This window comes from Stegostoma tigrinum, chromosome 12, assembly GCF_030684315.1.
Source record: "Stegostoma tigrinum isolate sSteTig4 chromosome 12, sSteTig4.hap1, whole genome shotgun sequence".
NCBI lineage: Eukaryota > Metazoa > Chordata > Chondrichthyes > Orectolobiformes > Stegostomatidae > Stegostoma > Stegostoma tigrinum.
In genome coordinates, this window is record NC_081365.1 from 45,877,300 (window position 1) to 45,903,554 (window position 26,255).

The 26,255-nt window shown below is 38.3% G+C and overlaps 1 protein-coding gene across 2 annotated transcripts; it reads left to right on the plus strand.

The window, feature by feature from the left end:
• The first annotated feature begins 1,323 nt into the window (after positions 1-1,323).
• LOC125457122 (gamma-aminobutyric acid receptor subunit rho-3-like) lies at positions 1,324-25,919 on the plus strand. 2 transcript variants are annotated; one of them, XM_048540890.2, is made up of 10 exons: positions 1,324-1,553; positions 2,284-2,484; positions 5,079-5,185; positions 11,038-11,105; positions 12,047-12,270; positions 15,684-15,766; positions 16,086-16,226; positions 18,155-18,307; positions 20,104-20,300; positions 24,751-25,919. In XM_048540890.2, exons 2-10 carry the CDS (start codon positions 2,363-2,365, stop codon positions 25,051-25,053), a joined length of 1,398 nt encoding a protein of 465 aa, XP_048396847.1. In that variant the 5' UTR covers positions 1,324-1,553; positions 2,284-2,362; the 3' UTR covers positions 25,054-25,919. The 2 variants fall into 2 exon arrangements, with proteins under 2 accessions (XP_048396847.1, XP_048396848.1); XM_048540891.2 differs by having other exon boundaries at positions 5,082-5,185.
• The last annotated feature ends 336 nt before the right edge of the window (positions 25,920-26,255 follow it).

Genomic DNA, 26,255 nt, shown 5'->3' on the forward strand with positions numbered 1-26,255 from the left:
TGTTCTGCTGAGATAGAAGGACAGGTGCTTGCTAAATATTCTGAATGGATATTGTCTCCTGGGAGGAACTGTGCTCCTCCTTCGTCTCTCCCCTCTTCCTGAAGCTTGTTTTACTCAGTGTTTCCTCTGCTCATTCACCGTGCGTCAGGTCAGGGTGGAATAGAAACTGCAGCAACCACAACAAATGGTCCAAGCAGATCTCCTGAATCCCTTCACAACTTGTCATTTCATGTAGACTTCAGCAACTTCAGCGGGAGTACAAGTATTCAAACACTTCTACTGTCTTAAAGTTAAACTGAAGTCAGTCAACAAGTATCTTGAATTATATCAAGTTTTTTATCCTGAGGAAGGCGTGTTTATCTGTGTTAAGTAAAGAGAAGACATTTACTGGTGTGTTCAGGTCAAAATCACACAAACAGAGCCAAATTTCATGATTTGTCCACTCTGCAGATGTCCACCCCTTACTCCGAACGCTGCATTATCAACCTACTCAAGATGGTATCCAGCGCAGTCGGCACTAAAATAATGCACTTGTAGAACTATAGGCTTAAAACAGCTGAACATACAAGCCATACCTAACCAACGTTAGTGACAGCAGAGTTGTAAGAACATAGAAAAGTTCTGTTCTGGCTGTTTGAATCAGCTGTACTATCACTCCCGCTCGCATGGGCTTTCTCCATATGGGGCATTGTGGTTTTTTTAAAGGATATACCCAATTCCCTTTTGAAAAATATTGAATAATCTTCCATCACTCTCTCGGACAGTGCATTCCGGACCATATCAAACTGACCGCTTTTAAAATCTCCTAATATCTCCTCTGGTATAGTTTTTGTGGGTGTTTTCTCCCATGTACAAACACTTAGATGAATAAAAAAGCAAAAACAATAAAATTTAGGAGATTTGATTCCAAGATGTCTGTTCAAAAGAATCAAAAAAATACGAGCAACAGGTAAATTACAGAGTAATTTTGTGCAGCGTTTGTAACGTTTTATTTAATCTGAATTTCTGACATTTATAATGATACTTGGTTGCTTCTTTTTACATATTTATACCTTTCTATGTTCCTCGTTTCTTAAAATTGATTCTACCCTAGTATTTGATCCAATAAGTTCACTCTGAGTCTCTCTTTCTCTCCCTGTAATGCTTTCCTAGTTCCCTACTTCTCTCTTACTGATTATTTCTACTTTTGACAGATGAAATACGCCACGCAGGGGATTTGCTGCACAGAAATGTTTACGTAGACAGCTATCTCTATCAATAGAGTCCAGAATTCCGTATTTAGTAAGTAATTAATCTGTAGGAACCGATTCTACCCCAGAAACGCTTAGTAGGAACAGTTCTCTCTGTGCGGAGGTCTGAGAATGAAGTCAGTTTGCTCAATGCTTGGTCGTCTGATGGAACCTTTCACCTTTAATTAATCAGAACTCCGATTTTAACAACCCACACCATTTCCAGTATTGTTCCAATTCTGCAGATTTCAAAATCTTCCAAATCCACGATTATTTAGAGCAATTGCAACACTCCAGCTTTAGTCATGAAGATTAATGCTGCTGGTAAGTGCATCAATTGATATATCTGTCAAACGTTATTGTATTTGACTTTTTAAAAATAGTACAGTTATTATGTATAAAACCCCTCTGGACATTCTATCTGATAGTGTCACAAGAAAACTTAAGATGCCTTCTATGCAAAATTGATAATTTTTATACAAAATAATTCATTTTAGAGCAGTGACAGGCGATTACGTGCATCAGACTAACCCTTTGATGTTTGATGGAACAGTTAGCAGTTCTTTGTGATGCATTTACCTCGCCTCTCCCCTCCCCTCCCCCTTTCCGTTTCGACAGAAAACATTAAGTATCCTGTGGTTTCCAACAGAGTGGGAAAGACTGGTTGAGCTTTCATCAGATTTTAATGTTATTGGACTATTTTTGGCCTCTGGTCTGTGTGGTTATAAAGAGGATTAAAATGATTGGCGTCACTCCTTTTCCCCTAATTCTCGGAAGTGCATCTTGCACGTATTTGTTATTTTCCAGTTCTGGAGCCATTTGGTTTGAATGTGACATCCACCTTTAAATATTGAAAATAAATAATAAAACTGGGCCCATTCCAGTCAGGCATTAATGGATTTTAGTCCTGACTGTAATTCAATGTATTTTAAGTCTTAAGTTTTTTTTCGTCAAAATAAAACTGGATTCCAGAATCGAGAGAAAAATAGAAAGTGAGCTGCTGAAATGTGAGGCATATTCAGTGAAACTGATACTTTTCTTATTGGTGTCTTAGGTCGCCCGTTTAAAATGACATGCCGCCTTGAGTTGTCTTGACTTGTCTCCATGTATAAGAAACTTGTGAATTAAAAGCCATGCTGTTCTTCTGGGGGCTGCTGTTTCTCTCCTTGTTTCCGGTTGCAATGGAGAAGGGCAGTGCCAATCATAGCAAAACACACCACCACCAGCCCAAATCTGAGGACATCAAACAGAAAAGGTAAGCTGCTTTGTGGCAATCTGAATAATAACTTGGTCAAAATGAACACATTAGATTGCACAACAAAAATAGTTTTGATATTTACATTTTCCACTTCAGCTAATCTCTTGCGTCCAGGCATCAAGGGTATTTGTTATTTTTAGCTGTGACCAACAATCCGCTCTCCTCACTTTTAATAACATTTCAGGTTGAGTCACCCTTCCTCTGAAGATGCTGAGTTCTGAGGAAGGGTCACTTGACCCAAAACGTTTACTCTGATTTCTCTCCACAGATGCCGCCAAGCCCATTGAGCTTTTCCAGAAATCTATGTTCTTGTTTCTGATTTACAGCATCTGCAATTCTTTAGGTTTTTAATGATCAGTCTTACAGCTAACACTGCTAGTAAGGTGCAAATCAAACAGCAACTTCCAGCAATTGCACGTGCTGTAGCCAAATTTGCAAGTGATACAAAAGTACGTGGAAAGGCAGGTTGAGAGAGGAATACAAACACTTTACACAGTGATATTGATAGGTTAAGTGTCAAAAAGTTGGCAAATGGTGCGTAATGTGGAGTAATTTGAAGTTGTTCATTTTAGAAGGGAGAACAAAAGAATGATTATATGAATGGAGAAAAATTGCAGAAAGCTGCAACGCAAAGGGACTTGGTGGTACTTGAGCATGAAACACAGAAAGCTAGCACAAGAGTTGCAGCAGGTAATAGAAGATGAATGGAATGGGGGCCCTTATTTCAAGGGATTGGAGTACAAGAGTAAGGAAGTCTTATGGCAATTGTGCAAGGTGCTGGTGAGACCATATCTGCAGTCTGTGAGCAGTTTTTGTTCACTTATTCAAGGAAAGATATTACTGCATTGGAGGCAGTTCAGAGAAGATTCTCTCGGGTGATTCTTGATGTGGAAGGATCATCTTATCAGCAAAGACTAAACAGGTTGGATCTGTACTTATTAGAGATTGGAAGAATGAGAGGCGATCTCTTGGAAACAGATAAAGTTCTTAAGGGGCTTGACAGGGTAAATGCTGAGAGAATGTTTTCTCTCATGGGAGAGTCGAGGACTAGAGGGCATAGTCTTAGAATTGAGGGTGCCAATTTAAGACTGAGATGAGGAGATTTCTTCTCTCACAGAGTTGTGAGTCTTTCAAACTCCTTGCCACAGGGAGCTGTGCGAGCAGAGCCTTTGTGTATACTTAAGGCTGAGACAGATAAGTTCTCAATCAGTAGGGGAATCAAGGGATATGGGGAAAGAGCAGGAAAATCGACGTGAGGAATGTTACATCTGCCATGATCCTATTGAATGGTGGAGCCATCTCCAGGGCCCGAGTGGTCTACTCCTGTTCCCATTTCCTATGATCTTACGGTCTTATAAATATGAAAATCAGGAAATTGCTATTGAGGAGCTCTGCTCCTCCAGAAACCTCCTTCTAACTGAGGGACTCAACATTGGAATCTATGGAATAGTATGAAGTTGCTGTGCTTACTTGATATATACCAAGTAATTTATCCAGAAAAAGATGTAACTTTTTATTTAAGCACAACAGAATATTTATTTCTGTGGTAAGTCTTAATTTCTGCCAAAAAACCTCTCTGCGGTGAAAATAGTAATGTGGAGTTCAATACCATCAGATTTTATTTATTGCGCATTTAAAAAGATCAAACAATTTTATAATATGTAAATTTTCTTTGTGTCTATTTTATCTCTTTCAATTCTACCTTCCTCTGTCCTTATTTTACAATTTTAATGATTTGACATTGAATTGAATGTTCTAACTGACACTTCCTGGTTCAATACCTACATTCCACATTTAGAATTCTTCAATCTGAAAAAGAGATGTGAAAATGCTTGCCTCATTTACACAGGGTCCAGATACCATGCAAGGAGTGATGCATTCAAATGATGTTCTAATTTTAAAAGCCTTCATTAGAAAATCATGTAGAAAGTTTATGGGCAAGTGACAATGTATAGAATATCTACTGCTTTCTGTTTGTTGCTGAGAGGAAGGCTCAGGTCCATGAGTAACCGATGCAAAATAAGTGTGGATTTCCTTTCAATGTGAGAAATTCAAAAGTCAACACTTGCCATTTCCTCATACCACATGTTATTTCTCTAATTCAAATACCGTTTTTTGGAGCAGTCTGAGAGCTAAGGGGAGTTATTTGCCCGTTCCTTGGTCATGACACTAGGGTAGATCATTTCACCTGACAACTGCTTTTGGCTATGTCTCATTCTTCATGGGCAACTTGTTAATGCCTGCCCTACTAGGTCCCTCATTTTATGCGATTAACCCTGTGACATGTCTTCACTGATATCATCTGAAACAGTCTGTGTGATAGTTGATGTATAGAATTGTGGAAGAAACAGCTATAACACTGCAGCTGTAAAGGCTCTATCCCCTAACCTGGTGGGATCCATTCATGAACTCAACAATATGTGGGTGTTGTTTTGACTTCCTATTTTCGCTGTGTTTTTTTTAGCACATGATATTAAATATTGTTTGATTCAACTAATCTTGCAAATACTGATATCTGATGTTTTTAAAAGCAGTGATGCATCTATGCTCTTCTGTTACAATTTTGAAAGAAATCTTATATTTTGCTTCAGTAGACCAGAAAGTAAAAGATCTGATTCAACTAAAACACACCTGACAAAATCTGAACAACTTCTTAGAATAGAGGACCATGATTTTGCAATGAGACCTGGATTTGGAGGTAAAGGTTTTCTGCCAATTTCACTACGCTATTCAATGGTTTAAATATTCTTCTTAGTTCTGAAAAGTATAACTCTTATTATAGATTTTCTGTAGCTCTTATATTTTCATGTGAAAACAGTTCAAACAGCATAATTGGATAGTCAAAATCTGAGTCTCTCAGAACCTGAAGTAATATAAAAAGATTTGTGAGCATTTGGCTACTATAAACATAAAATTTACACAATGTAATTGTCTTGATATTGTAAATGAACTTTAAACAGGGGAAATTATCCTTTATGGTGTGGGTTCAAAGACATTCAATTAGCTAATATCTGCTCAGGTTATCAGGTGTGCCTGGGAACAGACCTAGAAAACATTCCCTTTCTAATATTCCTCTCGGTGGTAATTTTCATATGCCGTTGTTCCCACCGAATATGTACATAGAAAAAATACTAAAATAATGTACTACCTAAAGAATGTGTTAATGCAAAGCATTTTAGTGTTAAATCAACAGTTCCTCTTCAATGGCCAAGAATTTTCAAACTAGTGAAGGTGATAGTTATAGTACTTGTAATTAATATTGTGAAAAATTGACAGTAAATTTTAGTGCCAACACAAGTGCAATTAAAAATGAAATTTCATAAGTTCCTATTTGTGAGGCAGGCTCAACGCCTCCACAGGATGTGCTGCTGCCTTTTCAACCTAAGATCAAGGAATTGATATGCACATAAACTAGTTACATGCTTTTCTCACTGTAAAAATCATTGAAAATGCTATACTTTGTTGAATGAGTTGTAAATTATTTTTAGCAGCATACTGAGTCAAATTAATTTTGAATATTGTGGTTCTGTAAAGCAAATTTTATGGAGTATTATTCTGACCATTCTATAATAAATATTATGCCATTTTTGAAATAGTCAAAACATGAATTTCTAATAGTCCATCTTGTAATTATTTAAAATCTTGTAAAATCAATAAGAAATTAACTATAATCCATGCTTTTTATTTCCTGGCTTGATGTCTGTAAGATTTCTTCAATCTGATTGGCCTCCTTGGCCTCATCAAGGAGGCCAATCATGAACAAACAATAATTGTTCATGATTACTACAGATTCTGTACCGATGGTGCCAAGTTTGAAAGGGCAAATTAAATGCTCTAAATCTGCAAAATTATGAGGGCATCTTTTTTTAAATGTCAGTATTGAGTATAGTCCCTTTGCCGCTGACAGTAAAAAGGCCAATATAACTGATACCAAATTTGGGCCTAAGCAAAGATTTTGTTTTGCTATCAACAATACAAATCTTATTTTAACTCCGTATGGTAAATAGAAAGTGTTTTAAAATCATCATTATGTCAAGGATGGCACCAGTTCAAGAAGGCATCTCATCACCATCTTCTCCAGGGCAATTAGAATGGGCAATAAAAGCTAACCCATTAGCGTTGTTCACATGCCATGAAGGAATAAGGAGCAAAAAGTAGGTAAAGTCAAATAATGTAGATAAAAAATGTGGCATTATGAATGAAGTGGTAATAAACCTTTCAAGTAGTGGATTTCTTTTACATTTATTTTTCTGTCCATTACTGGCAAAGGTTTCTCTACTTTACAAACTATAATGTTGGGTTGCTTGTTAAAATGCTTCCTTTACTTTTAGGTGAAAGTACAGTGTGATTAAGCCTTTTTTTAACTTGTTCTCTGTAGGATGTATTCAAATTAAAATTATTATGGGATTGATTGCAGGAGACAGAGCCAATGTTAAATATTTGCCTCTGAAAATTTTTTTGATCTTCATGCTAATTGTATTTCCACTGTGAAGCTAGTGAATATAATTAATTAAAGGTTGCTCATCCAGTTAATTTTCCATAAGAAGAAATTATTCATTTTAAGATTGTGTGTTGTTATATCCATTCATTCTGTGCATGAGAACTTATAGTTTTAGACATTAAATTGGCAGGTACTTACAGCGGTTATTTTTCATTTGATTGCTATCACTCAACATTGCAATCCCAATTTCAGTTAGTACAATGCTGTTTAAATCTTAATTTATAGAAACTAATTTGTAATCCCAGGCCAGGAGCCACAAGGCCTATAGTGAATAGCCCCAAGATTACACTGGAAGCTAATGGCTCGATCTTGGATTTTCCACAGCTATCTTTTAAAACTCTTTGCAGCACACTCCAAATATGAGTTTGAAGAGCTTGGAGAGAATAAGATCAAGATAAGACAAGTGCAATTTCTAGATGCTGTGGTTTACAAAGGATTTGACTTAAATTAACTTTTGAAGCTCATAGAGATAGAGAAAGTGAAACCATGGCAGAATTCTCTATTTCATGAAGTTTGTGCAGCAAGAAATCGAGGGAAGCCTCCTTGGTCTCTCATTGTCCAGGAAGCATTGGATGTGGTGGCTGACAAAGTGGATACAATTTTCATTGTTTTCAGAATAGATGAAAATACTAGGTTCTAGTTTAGGAAGATTGCAAATTTAATAAATGCAGCCCATGCATACTGTAAATATTCTCAGCATACAGGTCATCCTTAAAGAAAATCCTAACCAGTTGCTGCATTAGCAGCACTTGACACAACCTCTTAGCTCCACATAAGCACTTGCACACCCATGAACCTTCAGAGACCAGTGTCAATGGAGATATTTCAGGCTGGAGCAAGGTTTGTAGTGAAATTCCTGAAGGGTCAGTATTGGGATCCATGAACTTCCTGAACAATATTTATAATCTCGGCTTTGGTGTACAGGGCACAACTTCAAAGTTTGCAGACATCTGATATGTGGGAATCTTTGAAAGGCCAGTTGATCAGTATTCATGACTAGTATGTTCCCGTGAGGATGAAAGATAAGGATAGCAAGATTTGGGAAACTTACGTGACTAGAGATATTGAAAATTTAGTTAAAAAGTAAAAGGCAGCATATGTAACATTTATAAAGGTATATAAAGGAAACAGAAAATAACTTAAACAAGAAATTAGAAGATGTAGAATGAGCCAAGAAATATCCTTGGTAAGTAGGACAATGGAGAATCCCAAGGCATTTTATGCATATATTAAGAGTAAAATGGTAACTAGGCAAAGGATAAGTCCACTGAAGGATAAAGGGAGGAAATTGCGTGTGGAGTCAGAGGAATTGGGTGAGGTCCTTTGTGAATACTTAACACCAGTATTTACAAAGGAGAGGTTCATGGATGATTGAAAGATTAGGGAGGAGTATGTTTATATTCTGGGACATGTCAGCATTTAGAAGGAGGAGCTGTTGTGTGCCTTGATAACATTCAGGTAGATAAATCCCCAGGGCCTGAGGGGATCTATCCCAGGATACTGAGGGAGGCTAAGGTGGAGATTCCTGGGGCCTTGACAAAGACCTTTGTATCCTCTTTAGCCCTAGGGCGAGGATCCAGAAGACTGGAGAACAATGTTTTCTTTTGTTTAAAATAGTTGATAAAGATAATCCAGGAAATAATAGGCCAGTGAACCTTACATCAGTGGTAGAGAAGGTGTTACAAAAGATTCTCAGAGAAAGAATTTGCTTGCATTTACAGAAGAATGGACCTAATAGGCATGGTTAGCATGTCTTTATGTGTGGAGGTTTTGTCTCACAAATTTGATCGAGTTTTTTGAGGAAGAGATGAAGATGACAGATGAGGTAAAACAGTGCATGTTATCAACATGGACTTTACTGAAGCATTTGACAAGGTCCCTCTTGGTAGACTGGTCTAGAGGATTAAGTCATATTTGATCCATGATAAATTGGCAAATTGCACACAAAATTGGCTGGGTGATAGAAGACAGAGGGTAGTTACGGAGGGGTGTTTTTCTAACTGGAGGTCTGTAATAAGTTGCATTCTGCAATGATCAATGCTGGGATCTCTGTCGTTTGTAATATATATATGATTTGGATGAAAATGTAAGTGGTCTGATTAGTAACTTTGCAGATGAAATGCAGAGTTGTAATGCTCTTCGGAGGGGCAGTTTTGACTTGATTGGCTGAATGGCCTGTTTACACACTGTTCTATGATTCAATGATTGTGAAAATTGGTGGAGTTGTGGATACTGAGGAAGAATGGGATATGGCTCAGTCGGAAAATTGAGTGGAAAAAGGAAGATGGAGTTTAATCTGGACAAATGTGAGGTGATGCATTTTGGGAAGTCAAACGCAAAAAGTTAAGAGTACAGTATATGATAGGACTCTTAGGAGCATTGATATATGGAGTGATCTTGGGGTGTAAGTCCATAGCTCCCTGAAAGTGGCAACACAAATAGATAAAGTGGTAAAGAAGCATATGGCATCCTTGCCTTCATTAGTTTGGGCATTGAGTTTAAATGTTGGCAAGCCATATTGCAACTGTAATAAATCTTTAGTTAGGCTATATTTGAAGTATTGTGGGAAGTTCTGGCCCCCATACTATAGGAAGTTTGTGGAGGTTTTGGAGAGGGTGCAAAAGAGGTTTATAAAGATGTTATCTGGATTGGATTGTGTTAGGTTTAAGGAGAGGTTGGACAAACTTGGATTGTTTGCACTTGAGTGTAGGTAGCTGAGGGCTGACCTGATAGATCTATATAAAATTGTGAAAGGCAACGGATAGGGTGGATAGTTAGTCTTTTTCCTGGGGTGACAATGTTACATACTAGGCGGCAAAGGTTTAAGTGAGCCAGAGAAAGTTTAAAGGAAATGTGCAAGGTAAGTTTTTTTATGCAGCCTAGGTTGTACTGCCAGGGCAAATGGCAGAAGCAGATACATTGGCAAGATTTAAGAGGCATTTAGACAGACAGGAACAGGCAGGGAATAGAGGGATACAGGCTATGTGCAGGCAGATAGGACTAGGTTAGAATGGCATAATGGTCGACACAAACATGGTGGTTTGAAGGGCCTGTTTCTGTGCTGTACAGTTCTACATTCAACGTTCTATAATACAACATTGGAAACATTGTAAGCTGTGAGGAGGACAGTATAGAACTTCAAAGGATTTTGACAAGTTAATGAAGTGGGCAAATAAGAAGCAAATGAAGTTCTAAGTGGTGAAGTGAGATGTGATACATTTTACTGTTAAGAACATGGAGAGACAATAACATGAAGGATACTTTATGAATGGATTTGAAGAAAAAAAGAGACCTGGGTGTACACACATTTTGGTGGAGAAGCAGATACTTTTGTTTCTTCTTTAACCATTGAACTCTCCCTTTTTTACTACCCTTGTTTTGGTTTCAAGCTGTTTATTCCTGTCAGCTGCTGTTAAGATAATTTCAGCGAGCTAAACATCTCTTTCTGTATATATCCATGATTTTTCCAAAGTCCTCCATCACTTTAAACTTTTCCAAATTTCTAGCTCTAAATGTCTCCTTTCCAACATCGACGGTCAATTCCTCTGCACCTCCAATAGGATAGTTTACACTTCTTCATTAAACAGAGGCTCAGTTAGTCCCCAACTACCATACTTTCCTCCATCTGGATAAATGTATTCTTATATTGAATCTACTCTCTTCCTTCAAGCATAAAGTGGAAATCCATGCCAGTCTAAGCTAAGCCTGCTTTTTCATGGACCATGTAGAATAATCTTTGTTCTAGTTGTATTTACTCCCGTTCATTATCTTCCTGACATAGCTGGCTGCGACACTGCTAATTCCTGCTCCTGCTGTGAATCCAAAATCCTTTCTCTAACTTCAACTTTTCTCTTTATGCTTACTGCTTTGGGTCACCACCATTTCTATTTTGATTTCAGATTTGCAGCATTTGCTACAATTTTGCTTTTTATTTATGTTATTAAGAATGCCCAAGTTACTGTAGGATGACTGCTGCTTTTGGAACTGCAAGAAGTTAAAACATAAATAAGGTAAAATTAAAGTCACATGTTTCCTACTTGCCTTTTAAGGAGCAGCAGTATCTGTTGGTATAGATGTCCAGATTGAAAGCATTGACAGCATTTCTGAAGTTGATATGGTAAGTCTGAACTTTTGTTACTGATGGACAGAAATTTACCTACAGCAAAAATGCACTACATAACTGTGCCATAAGCACATTGCATATAATTGTATTTATTATCATTTTATTTGAATTTGAATGTGATTTGCTGAAGTAAGAGGATCCTGACTTTTGTCTGTTTGATTGGCTCATGTCAAAAAACAAGCAATATTTGTACTTTTGATGTAATAAAGTAAACAAAAACATCAGAAACTCACAGGAATGTTTTAAAATAAAATTAAGCACTGAGCTGAATAGGGATGAGTTGAGTTAGACAAGCACATCTTGGTTACAAGGTTTAGTTCTATGTCTTGTCTTAAAGGAGGAAAGCAAGTTGTAAGAAAGGGATTCTTGGCAAATGGAGACACAATCAACAATGGCGCAATGAATAAAAACAGTGTTCACAAGATGCCAGAAATAAATTAATGAAGACATCTTGGAGGGTTGTGTGACTGTAGGAGAATGCAGAGACTGGGAGGCACGAGACTTGACTGGGAGCCAATATAATTTAGTTCACAATGGGGTGACATGTGAACAGGATTTGATGCAGCTTAAGACTTGAACAGCAGAGTTTTGGATGAACTCAGGGAGTTTAGAATATGGGACATGAGCCAGGAATGCATTCAAGGTAACAAGGCATGAGGAAGGGTTTCAGTAGGAGATGAAAGATCATGGAAATAAGCAATCTCACTGATGGTGTGAATATATAGTCTCAACTGATCTTGGAATCAAATATGGCGCTAACGTGACCACCATGCCAGCAGTAGTAATCGAGCTAGTATCTAGGAAATTGGGTTGGAACAAGGACTGAAAATAATGATTTGTTGTGTAAATAATTACCAGCTTTAACACTCCATATTTTTACAATCATCCCTCTTTTGATTCTGAATCCATTTACCGCTGATGTTTTGTATCCATAGGACTTTACAATGACTTTGTATCTAAGACACTACTGGAAAGATAGCAGACTCGCTTTCCCAAGTTCCAACAACAGAAGTATGACATTTGATGGAAGATTAGTCAAGAAAATTTGGGTGCCAGATGTGTTTTTTGTTCACTCCAAAAGATCTTTCATACATGACACAACCATGGAGAACATCATGCTAAGGGTATATCCAGATGGCAACATCCTATACAGTTTAAGGTGAATCATTGCTAATTGAATATCTTTAGTATTGCTGAGTTTAGTTTTTTCGGTATTAATCTTCTGGTGGGGTTTCCTTCCATAAATCCTTTTAAAGTTGATAATACTTGATATCAATGGAAATACAAGATTTATTTTCCATTATATGCACTATGTTCTCTCACACTGTATTACAGCTAGATGACAGATCAACTATTCCCACATTTCAAAATACTATCTCATCAAAATGGTAAACATGATTCTTATTATTATTCAAATCCTTCAGGCTCCTGCACAATATAAGTAATATTGATACAAAATGTTTTTATTTGTACTTAATTATCATTTACATTGCAAAGCTTTAAATAATCCATGAAATGAGTTTACATAAGGCCAAGCTGAATTTATGTGAGAGAATTGCATTTTTGGGTCAAGTTTTAGAAAATGCAAAAGTTTCTATGTTCAATTCCAGCAAAAAAAATGCTCACCTTATTCCAAAAACATAACTCTGTAGCTTACCGTGTGTGTTGCATTAGATTTTGTAGTGCAAGCTCCACTCTCTCATTTGATTAGGTTACAAGGAAAAGGAAAGCTTTCCCAGAGACCTTAATCTGCAATACTGTTGATAAGGGTTTGCAAAGCTACATGTGGGAAAAGCTCTTAAAGATCTACAAGTCTTCATAAATGAGGAAATTTTGGTGCATGGATGGGAGTGAGCCAATAGCTCTTAATGATACATTAGGGACATGTGGGCAACTTGTTTAAAATGGCAGCCACATTGCAAGATGAATTCCCACAGAACTGAATGACTTCCTGAAGTAAATAACAGGTTGAGTAGGGAGGTGTGCATGCGTGGATGAGCACAGTCACTTAAATGTATTCTTCCATTTATACAATATTTCTTACTCAGTTTGTCAAGCATGTCACACAGTGAAAATGGCAACTCATTTACCTATGAGTACAAGCAATCTTTGTGCAATTGTATTAATTTGTATGCAAAGTCTCAAACTTTGAAGTAATTTTAGTGATGTTGTAACAGTTATAGCTGTAAGAGTTCTGAGGTAGTGTCACACAGCATTGGACAGCATAAATATGAATCTATTGAGAATTATGCTATAAACTTATCAATAGTGAGATGGAAATTGCAATGATTACACAATTAATCTTTGTTTCATTTTAAATTCTGCACTTTCATTTTGTATTTGTTTGAGCAAAGTGACTCCTTAAATTTCTTGTGCAACTTGAAGCCAATTCTCCTAACAGTCTGAATCTAATGTGTGATAACAAGGTGTAGAGCTACTGAACACAGCAGGCCATGCAGCATCACAGGAGCAGGAAAGCTGACATTTCGGGCCTAGACCCAGATTCTCCAGCATCTGCAGTTCCTACTATCTCTGAATCTAATATGTGCCATTTTAAATGCGATTTAAGTATGAAAGTTAGAACAAATTTTGTGTGTTGCTTCTATTACTACCCATTATAGTCAAAATTTGAATGATATTCATGTTTTGTTGCATGTGTTCACAAATGCTTGAGTGACTGAGGAGCTGTGAATATTGTTCAATTATCAGCTAGCATCCTCATTTCTGACCTTATGTTGAACGGATGAACATTGATGAAGCAGTTGAATATGTTTGGGTCTAGTACACTGCCCCGGTGTGCCACCAGTGATGTTAGGGATTCCTTTAGGTTAAACATAACCACATTCACATTGACTTCAATTTTGACATGACCCCTGGATATCGTACTCAACCAAAAGCTGCCTTGATGTCAAGGGTAGAGACCTTCATGTCACCTCTAAAATTCAGCTCTTTGGTTCATGTTTGTACAAATGTTGCAATGTCGCTTCAAGTTCAGTGACCTTGGTGGAACCTAATCTGTTTCAATGAACAGGTTGTTGCTAAATAAATGCAAATTGATTGCACTGTTATTTACACCTCTTATTTCCTTCCAGATGATTGAAAATAAACTGATGGGACTATGATTACCTGGATTGGACCTAACCAGCTTATTTTATTCAGGATATACCTGGACAATACTCCATATTATTGGGTAGAAGACAGTGTAGTAGCTGCAATGAGCTATACTAAGGGTACAGTGGCTCTGGGGCACCTGTTCAGTTCTACATTCAGGGTGTTGTCAGGGCACAAAGACTTTGCTGAATCTAGAACCTTCAACTAGTTCTTAATATCTCATGGAATTAACCAAATTGGGTAAAGACTGGTGTTGGGGGGACTTCAGTATCAGGTCAAGATTAATCAATCACGAGGTAGTTCATATTAACATATGAAATAGGAAGCCACAGGACAGGTAGACCGTTCAGCGCTTTGGGCCTTCTCCTATCAGTAGGCTCACAGCCCATTTGTTTGTGCTTCAAAATCTACATTCCCACCTAATCCTGATAACCTTTGATTGCCTTATCTTCTAGATGAAAGTAACTGAAAATGTTTCAGCTTTGTTGTTTGCACTGATGTTCTGCATGAGATGCACATCTTTTATAGAATGCCTACAGTATGGAAACAAACCCTTCAGCTCAACAAGTCTACATTAACCCTCAAAGCATCCCATCCAGACCCATCCCCCTAATCTACACATCCCTGAACACTTTGGGTTATTTAGCATGGCCAATCCACCTAGCCTGCACATGTTTGGACTGTGGGAGGAAACCAGAGAAAACCCATGCAGATACAGAGAGAACGTGCAAATTGCATGCAGACAGTCGCACAAGGATGAAATTGAACCCAGGCCCCTGGCACTGTGAGGCAGTACTGCTAACCACTAAGCCACCGTAATCTTGATCACTAAGCTGTATTTATAGCATGCTGTTTCCAGTTTCTGACTTATATTACTGTTGTTCTGGTTTTACTAGATTGCCATCTCATTTTTTATTCTGAATGGTACTGATCCTGTCTGTTTCTTCTACATCCCTCATGAAACCAGGATTTGGCCCTAGGTTAGATGGTAATGGTAGACTGGGAAAAGTGTTGAATTATGTGTCTACAGATTGTGGCCTGGTTTTATTCTATTGCAACATTTCCATAGCAGATTTATAAAATTGAGGGTTTAGTGGGATATTTAGGGGCATTAAGAGTCATTGAAGTTGCTGTAGTCACATAAAGGCTAGACTAAGTAGGAAGGCAGATTTCCTTTCCTAAAAATCCTTAAAGAACCAAATAGGCACTTATGGTTATCCAGCAGTTTAATGGATATCTTTGAAACTAGCACTTTATTCCAGATTTACTAATTGCCAGCTGCATAACATATATTGGGAGCATTTTATTCCAGGCATCTGGATTAGTCCAGTAACATTCCCACCATACGACAATTACTGTAGTGTCTATCGTTAAATAAGCCTATTGTAAAAAAAATACTTTGGTGCTTACGTGGCTTAAAGTAGAGCATATTTTATAGCTTGTTTTGAATACTTTTTGTAGAACTACAGTTACTGCCATGTGTTCAATGGATTTTAGCAGCTTTCCCCTTGATACTCAGAACTGCTCACTGGAGCTTGAAAGTTGTAAGTATCTAATACTTGGTTTGCTAAGTTTGAGTGGTAATACTTGTTTATTCTTCAATGCATTTAAAAGTCTGGTGTGATACAAGTATCATAGGTTGAAATTTTCTTTGTTTCCAGAGTTATCTAAAACATTATTTTAATTTTTTTTTAATTAACTGACTGATAAGAATTAGTCAACTAGAGCCTAGGATAATATAGTCAGATGCTGGCATGTTTGATAAATTTGTAAAATTATTTTACCAACCTAATTATAGTAATGTAAGTCGTCAGTTTGTAATCTTGGTTTGACCCGTAATAATGCCTTTATGTTTTCCTATAGATGCTTACAATGAAAAAGATCTAATGCTCCATTGGAAGAATGAAAAGGAACCACTGAAGACAGATGAACAGATTTTACTTGCTCAGTTTTTCATACAAGAATTTCGTGCATCAAGTGGACTTGCATTTTATAGCAGCACTGGTATGTTTCTCTCACCATGATAGGTATCTGAATGATGAAAAGCTGAAAGTTTGTAATCCTACAGAGAGAGGTTCAATTGCTATTATACAATTTGATGGCAAATTATCATAAATATGCCCATTGAGAACAGCATGACTTGTTGGATACTCACAGTACATAGCAATCAGCGTTTTGATACTGCTCCAACTAATGGGTAATGCAGATGATGGTGCAGAAAGAGTTATTGTCCATAAACCAGGTTTTTGTCATTATAATTTCAACGGATTCATTCCTAATAAAATAATAGAAGCTTAGGCTTTGTGAAAAATCAAAAATTCTGGATCATTGTAAAACTTGGGGAGGTTAATTATGTTAGTTATTTGGGTGGTGAGATGAGATAGCACACATTAGAGCAATGGTGAGGAGCCCTTTAAGGTCGACTCCTGGAGAATGACTCAGCATGATGGATAGTGAGAGACAATGGGAAACTTAGGGTGTTACTAGAGGTCTACAGATGCAATTGGAGAGTCCCAAGGAATATGCAGAGATGAGCCATGGGGTCAGATGATCGATGTAGTATATTTCGATCTTCTAAGAAGGCATTCAATAAAATGGCACACACAGGTTTAGCACTCAAGATTGTGGATATGAGCCAATTCCCACTGAATTCAGGACTGGTTAACAGAGAAAACAGACAGCCAATATGAGGGCCATTGTAGGAATGCCAGGGTGTTACTTGTGCAGTGACACCAGGATATGTACTTGGCACCGGTGATTTAAAATGTACTACAATGACTTAGGTGAGAAGATTATGTGACTCTGATTCGCTGATGATACAAAACTGGGTGGGAGGGAAAGCTGTTGGTAGAGGAGACTGGTTTGGTGGCTGGGCAAGAGGTTGGTAGATGCAACATAACGGAAAATGTATGGAATTATTCACTTTTGTCAGAAGAATTGAAAGCAGAATGCTTTTTAAAAGATGAGTGGCTAGTAAATGCTGGTATTTAGGGATATTTGAAGACCTAGTACAAAAATCAGGGAAAGGTAACATGCAGTCCAACAAGCAGTTAGGAAGGCCTTATTCCAATGGGATGAGAGTACAGAAACAATGTTGCAATTATATTGGGTTTTGATTTTAAAAATTACATTGGAAGTACGCTGTACAGCTTTGGTCTCCTGACATAGGGAAGAAAAGGGAGTGGGTAATTTCAGTGGTTTGGTAATCCAGAAAACCACAATAGCGCCTGTGGCTGTGGGTTTGAATCTTGCATGGCAAATGTTGACATTTTAATTCAATTAAACTGGACTTAAAACACACCTAACAGTGACAATGTAACCACTGTTGATTGTTGTAAAATATCCACCTCATTTACTAATGCCTATTAGGGAAGGAAATTTGCTATCTTTATCCAGTCTGGTCTACACATGTCTGCAGACCCACAGCAATATGGTTGGCTCTTAACTGCCCCTTTGCAATTAGGGACGAGCAATAAGTGTCAACCCAATGACATCCAGATCCCACGAACAAATTTGATTTTAGAACGAAAATGTTTGACTAAGAGAAATGCAGTAAAGATTTGGGTATAATGGAAAGATTGGGTATAATGGCCACATAGTTTTTGAAATTCAGAGGATTCTTCTATTTGAGAGGACTTAACAGCTAGATGCTGAAAAGCTGTTTCCCTTGGCTGTAGAGTCTGAACTGGGGATCTCAGGATAGAGGCAATTTGGAACAAGGGGAAATGCCTTCATTCAAAGGATAGTGAGTTTTTTTAATTCTCTACTCCAGAGGCCGAAGACTGCTCAGTTATTGGGCATATTGAAGGCTGATATCAATAGATTTTTAGGCACGGAGAGGATGAAGAAATATGAGGATAAATGCAGTTGAGGTAGAAACTTGGCCATGCAAAGAATATTTACCAAAATTGTAACTTTTCTTTTCTCCTCAGGTTGGTACAACAGATTGTTCATTAATTTCATCCTGAGGAGACACATTTTCTTTTTTCTTTTACAAACCTACTTTCCAACCATGTTAATGGTCATGTTATCTTGGGTTTCCTTTTGGATTGACAGAAGAGCAGTCCCGGCTCGGGTTTCACTGGGTAATTTATTATAATTTTCTTTATGTTTCTTCTTGTCTTTATCAAAGTGGGGGATAAAAGAGCCCAATGACAGCATGAAAGCTCTTAAATTAAATCAAAATGATAACATTGTGCATAAATTTAAAACCTTACAAGAGGATTTCCCTTAGCTCTGATAACAATTTTTCCATTTATTACATTGAATGAGATGGACAACTTAGTGCCAGCCAGCCCGTTCCCCAAAGTGAGAAGTTTTGAGATGTGTGTCGGTGTATGCCAGAAATTAACTTGAAAATGCTTGTTATAGCGGGCTAATTTCAAATTGTTACAATTGCTTCTCCTCATATCCCTATGTCTTTAGAGGAACAATCGCTCTAGTATTATTACTAGACAATTAATCAGGCAACCTGGTAATGTTCTGGAGACCCAGGTTCAAATCCTGCCATGGTAGATCGTGACGTTTGCATTAAATTTCGAAACAAAATCTGGCATTAAAAGTCTAAAGATGACCATGAAACCATTGCTGATTGTCAGGAGAAACCCATCTGGTTCACTAATGTCCTTTAGGGAAGGAATCTCCCATCCTATTCTGGTCTTGTGTACATGTGACACTAGACCCATAGCAATGTGGTTGACTCTGAACTGCCCTCTGGGACAATAAATTCTGCCCTAGCTAGCGACACCCACGCCCCACGAACAAAACAAAACACTAGTGCAAGAATAACAATATGGAAACCTGTTAAAGGTTTGTGGCTAGTGCAGCATGATAGTACATTGAGGAAGTATTAGAAATAAAGAGACATTTGTGACCTCCCTCACAAATTTGCTGCTGTGACACATTGCTTGAAATTCAGCCTCTCATTATTTAGCTCTGTCCCATTCCGTTCACATCAGTTTCCAGCATTTCCACAACTATTGAGTTATTGTAGATTTACACCTCTATGTTTTGGTACAGAATGTCCAGAGTCACTATATATTTATTTGTGATTTAACTTTGTTTGACTGAGATCTGCATCTGGCTCAAAGTATACACTGCCGGTCTCAGTGGACAAAGAATTGCTGACTTGTGCTGCATCCCAAAGCTGAGAAGGTTCAATTTCTGGAATGGCTTTCCCAAAGCCATGCCCCTTTACTGCATAATAATGGAATATGAAGAGGAACAGTAGAAGCAAGAGCTCTGTGAAAGTGAGGCCTAAAGCAGAAGTAAGCAACATATTTGATTACACTGAACTCGTATCAATTATTCTGTTACATACTATTGCAGGAAATCTGGTGCAAATTCCCATTCATAACAGTGACATAAACTGGTACCAATTTTGGCATATGTGACATTGAGGAAATTGAATACTTTTGCATCCAACATGATGAATGTAACTTTTGATTTGAGCATAACTGAAAGATAAGCATTTACGAATTAAGTTTGCATGAAATTTAGCTTGACTCAGTTTATGCCTCATGAAAGCACACTTTAACATACTAGCTAAAATGTTGGTGCTTGATGTTAATCCCTGTACTTGTTGAGATCTTATCTTTCAAATAGCACAACTAAAAGTGCTGGTTAGACACAATTCAATGCTGCATCACTTCTAAGCTGCTGTTAGTGGAAATGGTTGGAATTGTTTTATTGCCTCCATTATGGATTGTTCAAAAAGATGGAGAAAAATCCCCCAAAAAATTGGAGATGCTGGCTGGAGACAGGTGATCAACCCACTCTCTATTCTTGACCCAGATTAGAATATAGGTCCAGGTTTTTTCTTTAACTACTGTCTACCTCACACCATCAACATTTCTTACATATTTTTCTTCTCTACTGCAAGGAATAACGATTGTTTTAACAATGTCAACAATTATAACTGGAGTGAATGCGTCAATGCCTCGAGTCTCATACGTTAAAGCTGTGGATATCTACCTCTGGGTCAGCTTCCTCTTTGTCTTCCTTTCTATAATTGAATATGCAGCTGTAAACTATCTAACCACTATTGAAGAAAGGAAAAGAATGAAACAGAGAGAGAAGGTAAGATAACTAAAATTGTTCATTTTTTTTTAAAAAGTATACAAAATAGAAATTGAGGGAATTTTTTAAAGGCTCATCTGATAAATTATATATGGAGTTTTTCTTTATGTGACATCTGCATTTGAACATGCTGAAATCGCAATTATGATGATTTTGAACATAATTTAATGCTATGGTTCTCAAAGTTTGGGCTTGCATTTAAAATGACTGAGTGTTTCTAAGGCACATGTGATCTTTTCTAAAAGCTGTCTGGGAAAAGGAAGTGGGACCCAGTTTATATGTAATGGGCTATTAGATTTTCTGATTAATGGCAAACATATTCAGATAAATTTGCTGCTTTTGTTTTACATGAAGACTCCCAGAAATTCCAGGAGGCCAGGTAAGTAGAGTATCAGGTGGTTTGGGGATTGTTGCAGGGCGCCAGGTAAGTAGGACTCCAAATGGGTACAGTACCAGTGCATAAAATGTGAAAGGGGTCAGGTTAGTGATGGTAATGTTTAGAATAGGTCAGGGTGGGCAGAGGATGTTAGGATTTGTGGGAACATGGGTGGTTGATGTCAGGTTCTGGGGAGACAAGGGGCATGCCAGGCTCCAACAGTCAGAGTGGAAGGAGGTGATTAGTGCTGGGAGGGTGCATGAGGAGTCGGGTCCCTGGGGAGAAGGGAATTTTGGATACTAGATGGATGTTTTTGGATTCTGAGATGAGACAGGGTTATCACATCACAGATGGAGAGGGTGCATGTCTGGTTTCCACGGGAGTGGGTATTTGGGGCCTCGGATGAGGGGGCATTTTGTGTCCCTAGGGAATGTAGAGTTGTTGAGTTCTGAGAGAGGAGATTTTCAGGTACTCTTGGTTGCAACAAGAGTTCGGGTGGGTGCGCAGAGTGTTTGCTTCCAGGGAAATGAAGGAATCTCAGGTTCAATGGTGGGGGAAGGGTATAAAGTCTAGGTGGAAAGGGGGATTCTGGATCAGTGGATATGCAGTTGGGGGGAGTCTATGGTAAATTGGTCATGTTTAAAAGTTAGCCAAACTTTAGACCAGATTTTTAAAAGGCTAACTTTTCCTGAGTGACTAGACACTTAACTGCAGTGAAATCATCCACATTCTCCAGTTAACACAGATACTTTTGGAGGGTTCCAGGTTTTGGAAATGGCCTATCAGAATTTTCAATTTCCTGGTTAATTTCCTCAGAGTCTGGTTCATCAGAGATTTCACAGCTTTCTGATGTGCAACTTCCATTTACACAGCAGAATCGACAACAGGGAAAATCTAGGCCAAGAGGTTTCCCATTAAAGTAAAGATGAGGAAAAATATCTTGTCTCAGTGGGTCAGTGGTCTTCTGAATTCTCTTCCCCAGTGTGCATTGGAGCTGGGCCATTAAATATGTTGAAAGTTGAGTAGAATTTTAATGGGGGATGCACAGGTAAATGAAGTGAAGAGCACAATCGATCAGCCTCAATCTTATTAAATGGCAGAGCAAGCTAAATGAAGCATGTATGTCAAAAAGTCCACCTTCATGATGTATGATTATTTAATCATATGCAGGATTAGGTGGAACAGGTTCATGGGCAAGATACAACCATGCGCTTCCTTGCCAAAATTTGCAAGCTTGAAGACAGCCACATACATCCTGATGGATACAGCAATGAATTTATAGGATAAGCATTATCTGGGTCAGAGGGAACAAGTGAGGAGAAGCAGCCATGCAGGAGTGTATTTTTCTGCCATCAGAAATATCTTCAGTGTTCAGTTCAACTGGATAGCCACATTACAATCCTACTGTTGGTCAAGTTAGGTATTTTTCACTTGAAGTTGGGGATCTATTCATGAAAATACTACTTTAAACAAAACAACGTTAGGTAAATCATGGATTACAAAGTGTGGGGCTGGATGAACACAGCAGGCCAAGCAGCATCTCAGGAGCACAAAAGCTGACGTTTCGGGCCTAGACCCTTCATCAGAAAAGGGGGATGGGGAGAGGATTCTGAAATAAATAGGGAGAGAGGGAGATGCGGACTGAAGATGGATAGAGGAGAAGATAGGTGGACAGGAGAGTATGGGTGGGAAGGTAGGGAGGGGATAGGTCAGCCCGGGGAGGACAGACAGGTCAAGGGGGCAGGATGAGGTTGGTAGGTAGGAAATAGAGGTGCGGCTTGAGATGGGGGGAAGGGATAGGTGAGAGGAAGAACAGGTTAGGGAGGCAGGACGAGCTGGGCTGGTTTTGGGATGCAGTGGGGGAAGGGGAGATTTTGAAGCCAGTGAAATCCACATTGATACCATTAGGGTGCAGGGTTCCCAAGTGGAATATGAGTTGCTGTTCCTGCAACCTACGGGTGGCATCGTTTTGGCACTGCAGGAGGCCCAGGATGGACCTATCATCTAAGGAATGGGAGGGGGAGTTGAAATGGTTCGTGACTGGGAGGTGCAGTTGTTTACTGCGAACCGAGCGTAGATGTTCTGCAAAGCAGTCCCCAAGCCTCCGCTTGGTTTCTCCACTGTAGAGGAAGACACACCGGGTACAGCGGATGCAGTATACCACATTGGCGGATGTGCAGGTGAACATCTGCTTGATGTGGAAAGTCATCTTGGGGCCTGGGATGGGGGTGAGGGAGGAGGTGTGGGGGCAAGTGTAGCACTTCCTGCGGTTGCAGGGGAAAGTGGTGGGGAGTGTGGAGCGGACAAGGGAGTCGCGGAGAGGGTGGTCTCTATGGAAGGCAGACAAGGGTGGGGTTGGAAAAATGTCTTTAGTGGCGGGGTCGGATTGTAGATGGCGGAAGTGTCGGAGGATGATGTGTTGTATCCGGAGGTTGGTGGGGTGGTATGTGAGGACTCGGTGGATTCTCTTTTGGTGGTTATTGCGGGGCGGGGTGTGAGGGATAAGGTGCGGGAAATGCGGGAGACACGGTTGAGGGTGCTCTGAGTTGAGTGAATCATGGGTTTGTGTAGGAGTCTTCTTGAGGTTAGTATGGGGGTGATGTGCAGTGGATTAGCAGAAGCTGGACCAGGAGACAAGTCTGTGGGGAGAGGAAATACTGGGAGACAAGGTAGGGTTAGAGCTTAATGATGTTAAAACCAGAAGTGCCAATGTAATTCGAAGAAAAAGCCCTAAAGATGAAAATAGGTTCAAAGAAAATAATGTTAAACAGGACAATGGAAACAAGAAATATCAATTACTGAGTAAACTTACCAAGAGAGTACGTCATATAGTGATGTTGTGGTGATCTGGTGAAACACCTCTCGTAATCCTGACACCAAGCCTAATGCTGTGGGAACATGAGTTCATATCCTACCATGGTAGCTGATGGTATTGAAAATTAATTAAGAAATCTGGAATATAAAAACTAGTTTCAATAATGGTGAAAACTACCATGAATACAAATTCCCTCGAGGGAAGAAAATGTATCATTCTATTCTAATCTAGTCTACATGTGACTCCAGATCCACAGCAATGTATTTGATTCTTGGTTCCTGTCTGAAATGGCCAACAAACTAGTTAGTTTGAGATCAGCTAGGGATGGGCAATTAATGTTAGCCTTGCCAATGACACCCACAGTCCATGAAAGAAGAGTTGATGCATAGCTTAATCTTAGTATCATTGGTGGTGCCAAACCTGTATTATAATTTAGTTGTAGATAATACAACTTACCCACTGATTTTCAATTGGCTCAACGTGTTTAGAGTCAGTTCCACAGTCATTGGTAGAAAGGAATGCCAAAATGTTAAGATATAATTGGTTTGACATGATGGTTATGGCCAAATAAACCATAAGATTTCTGGTCTCCCTATTCTGACTCAATATCTCAATGGCCCACTCTACCACAACAAATGGTAAATTAATAATTATTTAACCAAAGTTTCCAAGTGGATGCAGTGGCGTACGTGTGTGATCACTGGTGTATTGCAAACAGCTGTGTAGATCCTATTTTCTTTGGAAAACTTGGAAAGAGCAGTTCTTTTACATTTCTCAATCAGTTTGTCATTTCTAGTGAAATTGTCACTTGTCATTAAAATTAGCACTTCCTTCATGAACAACAAATAATCAACAGTAACTATGTCTATGATCAACTATATATTTTGAGGACCAGTTCTCAAGCAAACACCTGGTCCCATTGCTGTTGTGAGCACCCATAATCTTAGAAGAAAATAAACCCTGTTATTACACAGAAAGGAAGAAAAGAGCTGATTTTAAATAAGACTGAAGTAATTTGAAATTATATTAACTTGCAGTTGATTTTACAGATCTGAAGGTGACTTAGTAAATTATGATACAGTGAACAGATTTATAAATCAAAATGCTGCTTTCAACAATTATCAAATTTTATGAATGTTGGGCTCAATTTTAACTCATTTAAAACCCACTTACTTGCATTGAGTTAACATTAGGCCCTAACAGTCAATTTAATGCAGATGTCAGTAACAGTGATAATCACAAAAGTACTTATTTTTCAGTTTTCAGATTCCTTTAGGTTGAATCAGACGCAAACTATGGCTTTTGATGGCTGCTACCATGATAGTCAGCTGGATCTGTCAGACTACGCTGAAGCCCGTTTAAGTGTAGCAAACACTGAAGCCAGAGAACGTGTATCCTGTTCAAATCCGGATGGTCAACAGTTGAGAAGAAAGAGATCTATTAAGGGGAATGTCACTGCAGTTATGATAAAAAATAATCATGTTATTGATACTTACTCAAGGGTTTTATTTCCTACAGCATTTATTCTTTTTAATTTTATTTATTGGTGCTTATTTTCATAAATGTTGCTCATTTTCAACCTTTCCAACCTTTCTAATTTTTCTTAATTTAGGGGAGATGGTGGTTTAGTGGTAATATCACTGGACTAGGGATCAAGCAAAGCCTAGGCTAACACCCAGGACCATGGGTTCAAATCCCATCACAGTAGTTGGTGGAATTTCAATTCAATCAATAAAAACATATTGGATGTTAAGCTAATCTCAGTAATGTTGTCTATGACAGCTATCATAAATTATTATTTAATATAAAATTAAATATAATATAAATTATTGTTTAAAAACCTGTCTGGTTCTGTGACACCCTTTAGCAAAGGAAATCTGCTGTCCTTACCCTGTCTGGTCTGCAGTAAATTTGATTAACTTTTAACTGGCCTCTGAAATGGTCAACAAGATATTTCCATTCAAGGATAATTAGGGATGGAAAAAAAATGCTGGCCTTATCAGAGAGAGCCACTTCCAGTGAAAGAATATGGAAAAAAAACAGTGAGCCTAAAATTTGGGTCATGTAGTGCCCATTTTTCACATGCTACACTAGTCTCTTAAGGCTGGGCAGCCATTGAATGTTAACTTGAACTAACGATGGATTTCATTGAAAGGAAGTAACAGTTGATTTACAGGTGATGTGGAGTTTAAGGACATTTCATAGTTTATTGGATACTGCCACAATTTTACTTTTTTCGTAAGATCTGAGCTTGAATATTACAGAACACATTGAAAATAAAGTATCAACAAATATATAAAACTTGAATGTAGCTTGGAGTACAAGTGAAACAAATAATTACTAATTTTTAAATCTAACAAACAAAATGCTGACATCCTCATACTGGGGAAATAAAACTGAATCTAATTTCAGCCTGAACTGTATTGTACTGCATATATTCTGAACATCATACCAAATGTTCTGAAAATTATCTTAAATTACAGAATATATAAATTAATTTGTGTAGAGTGTAGACTCCTTGCTGTCTGTCCGGTTATGTTTTAACAATGGTTTTATTCATTTTAGTAATGGATATGAATTTATAAAGCATTGAATCACAGAAATTCCAAAGCTGTTCAAAGAGCAGATCAGCTGAAAGACCAATTAATCTGCTTTTGGTGCTGTGGTGGGAGACCTGCCAGGTGGTATACAAGGAGAACTCAACAATCGTCTTTGCAAGGTGTCATAGTGCTTTCCACTGACACATGAACAGGGGAACAGACGT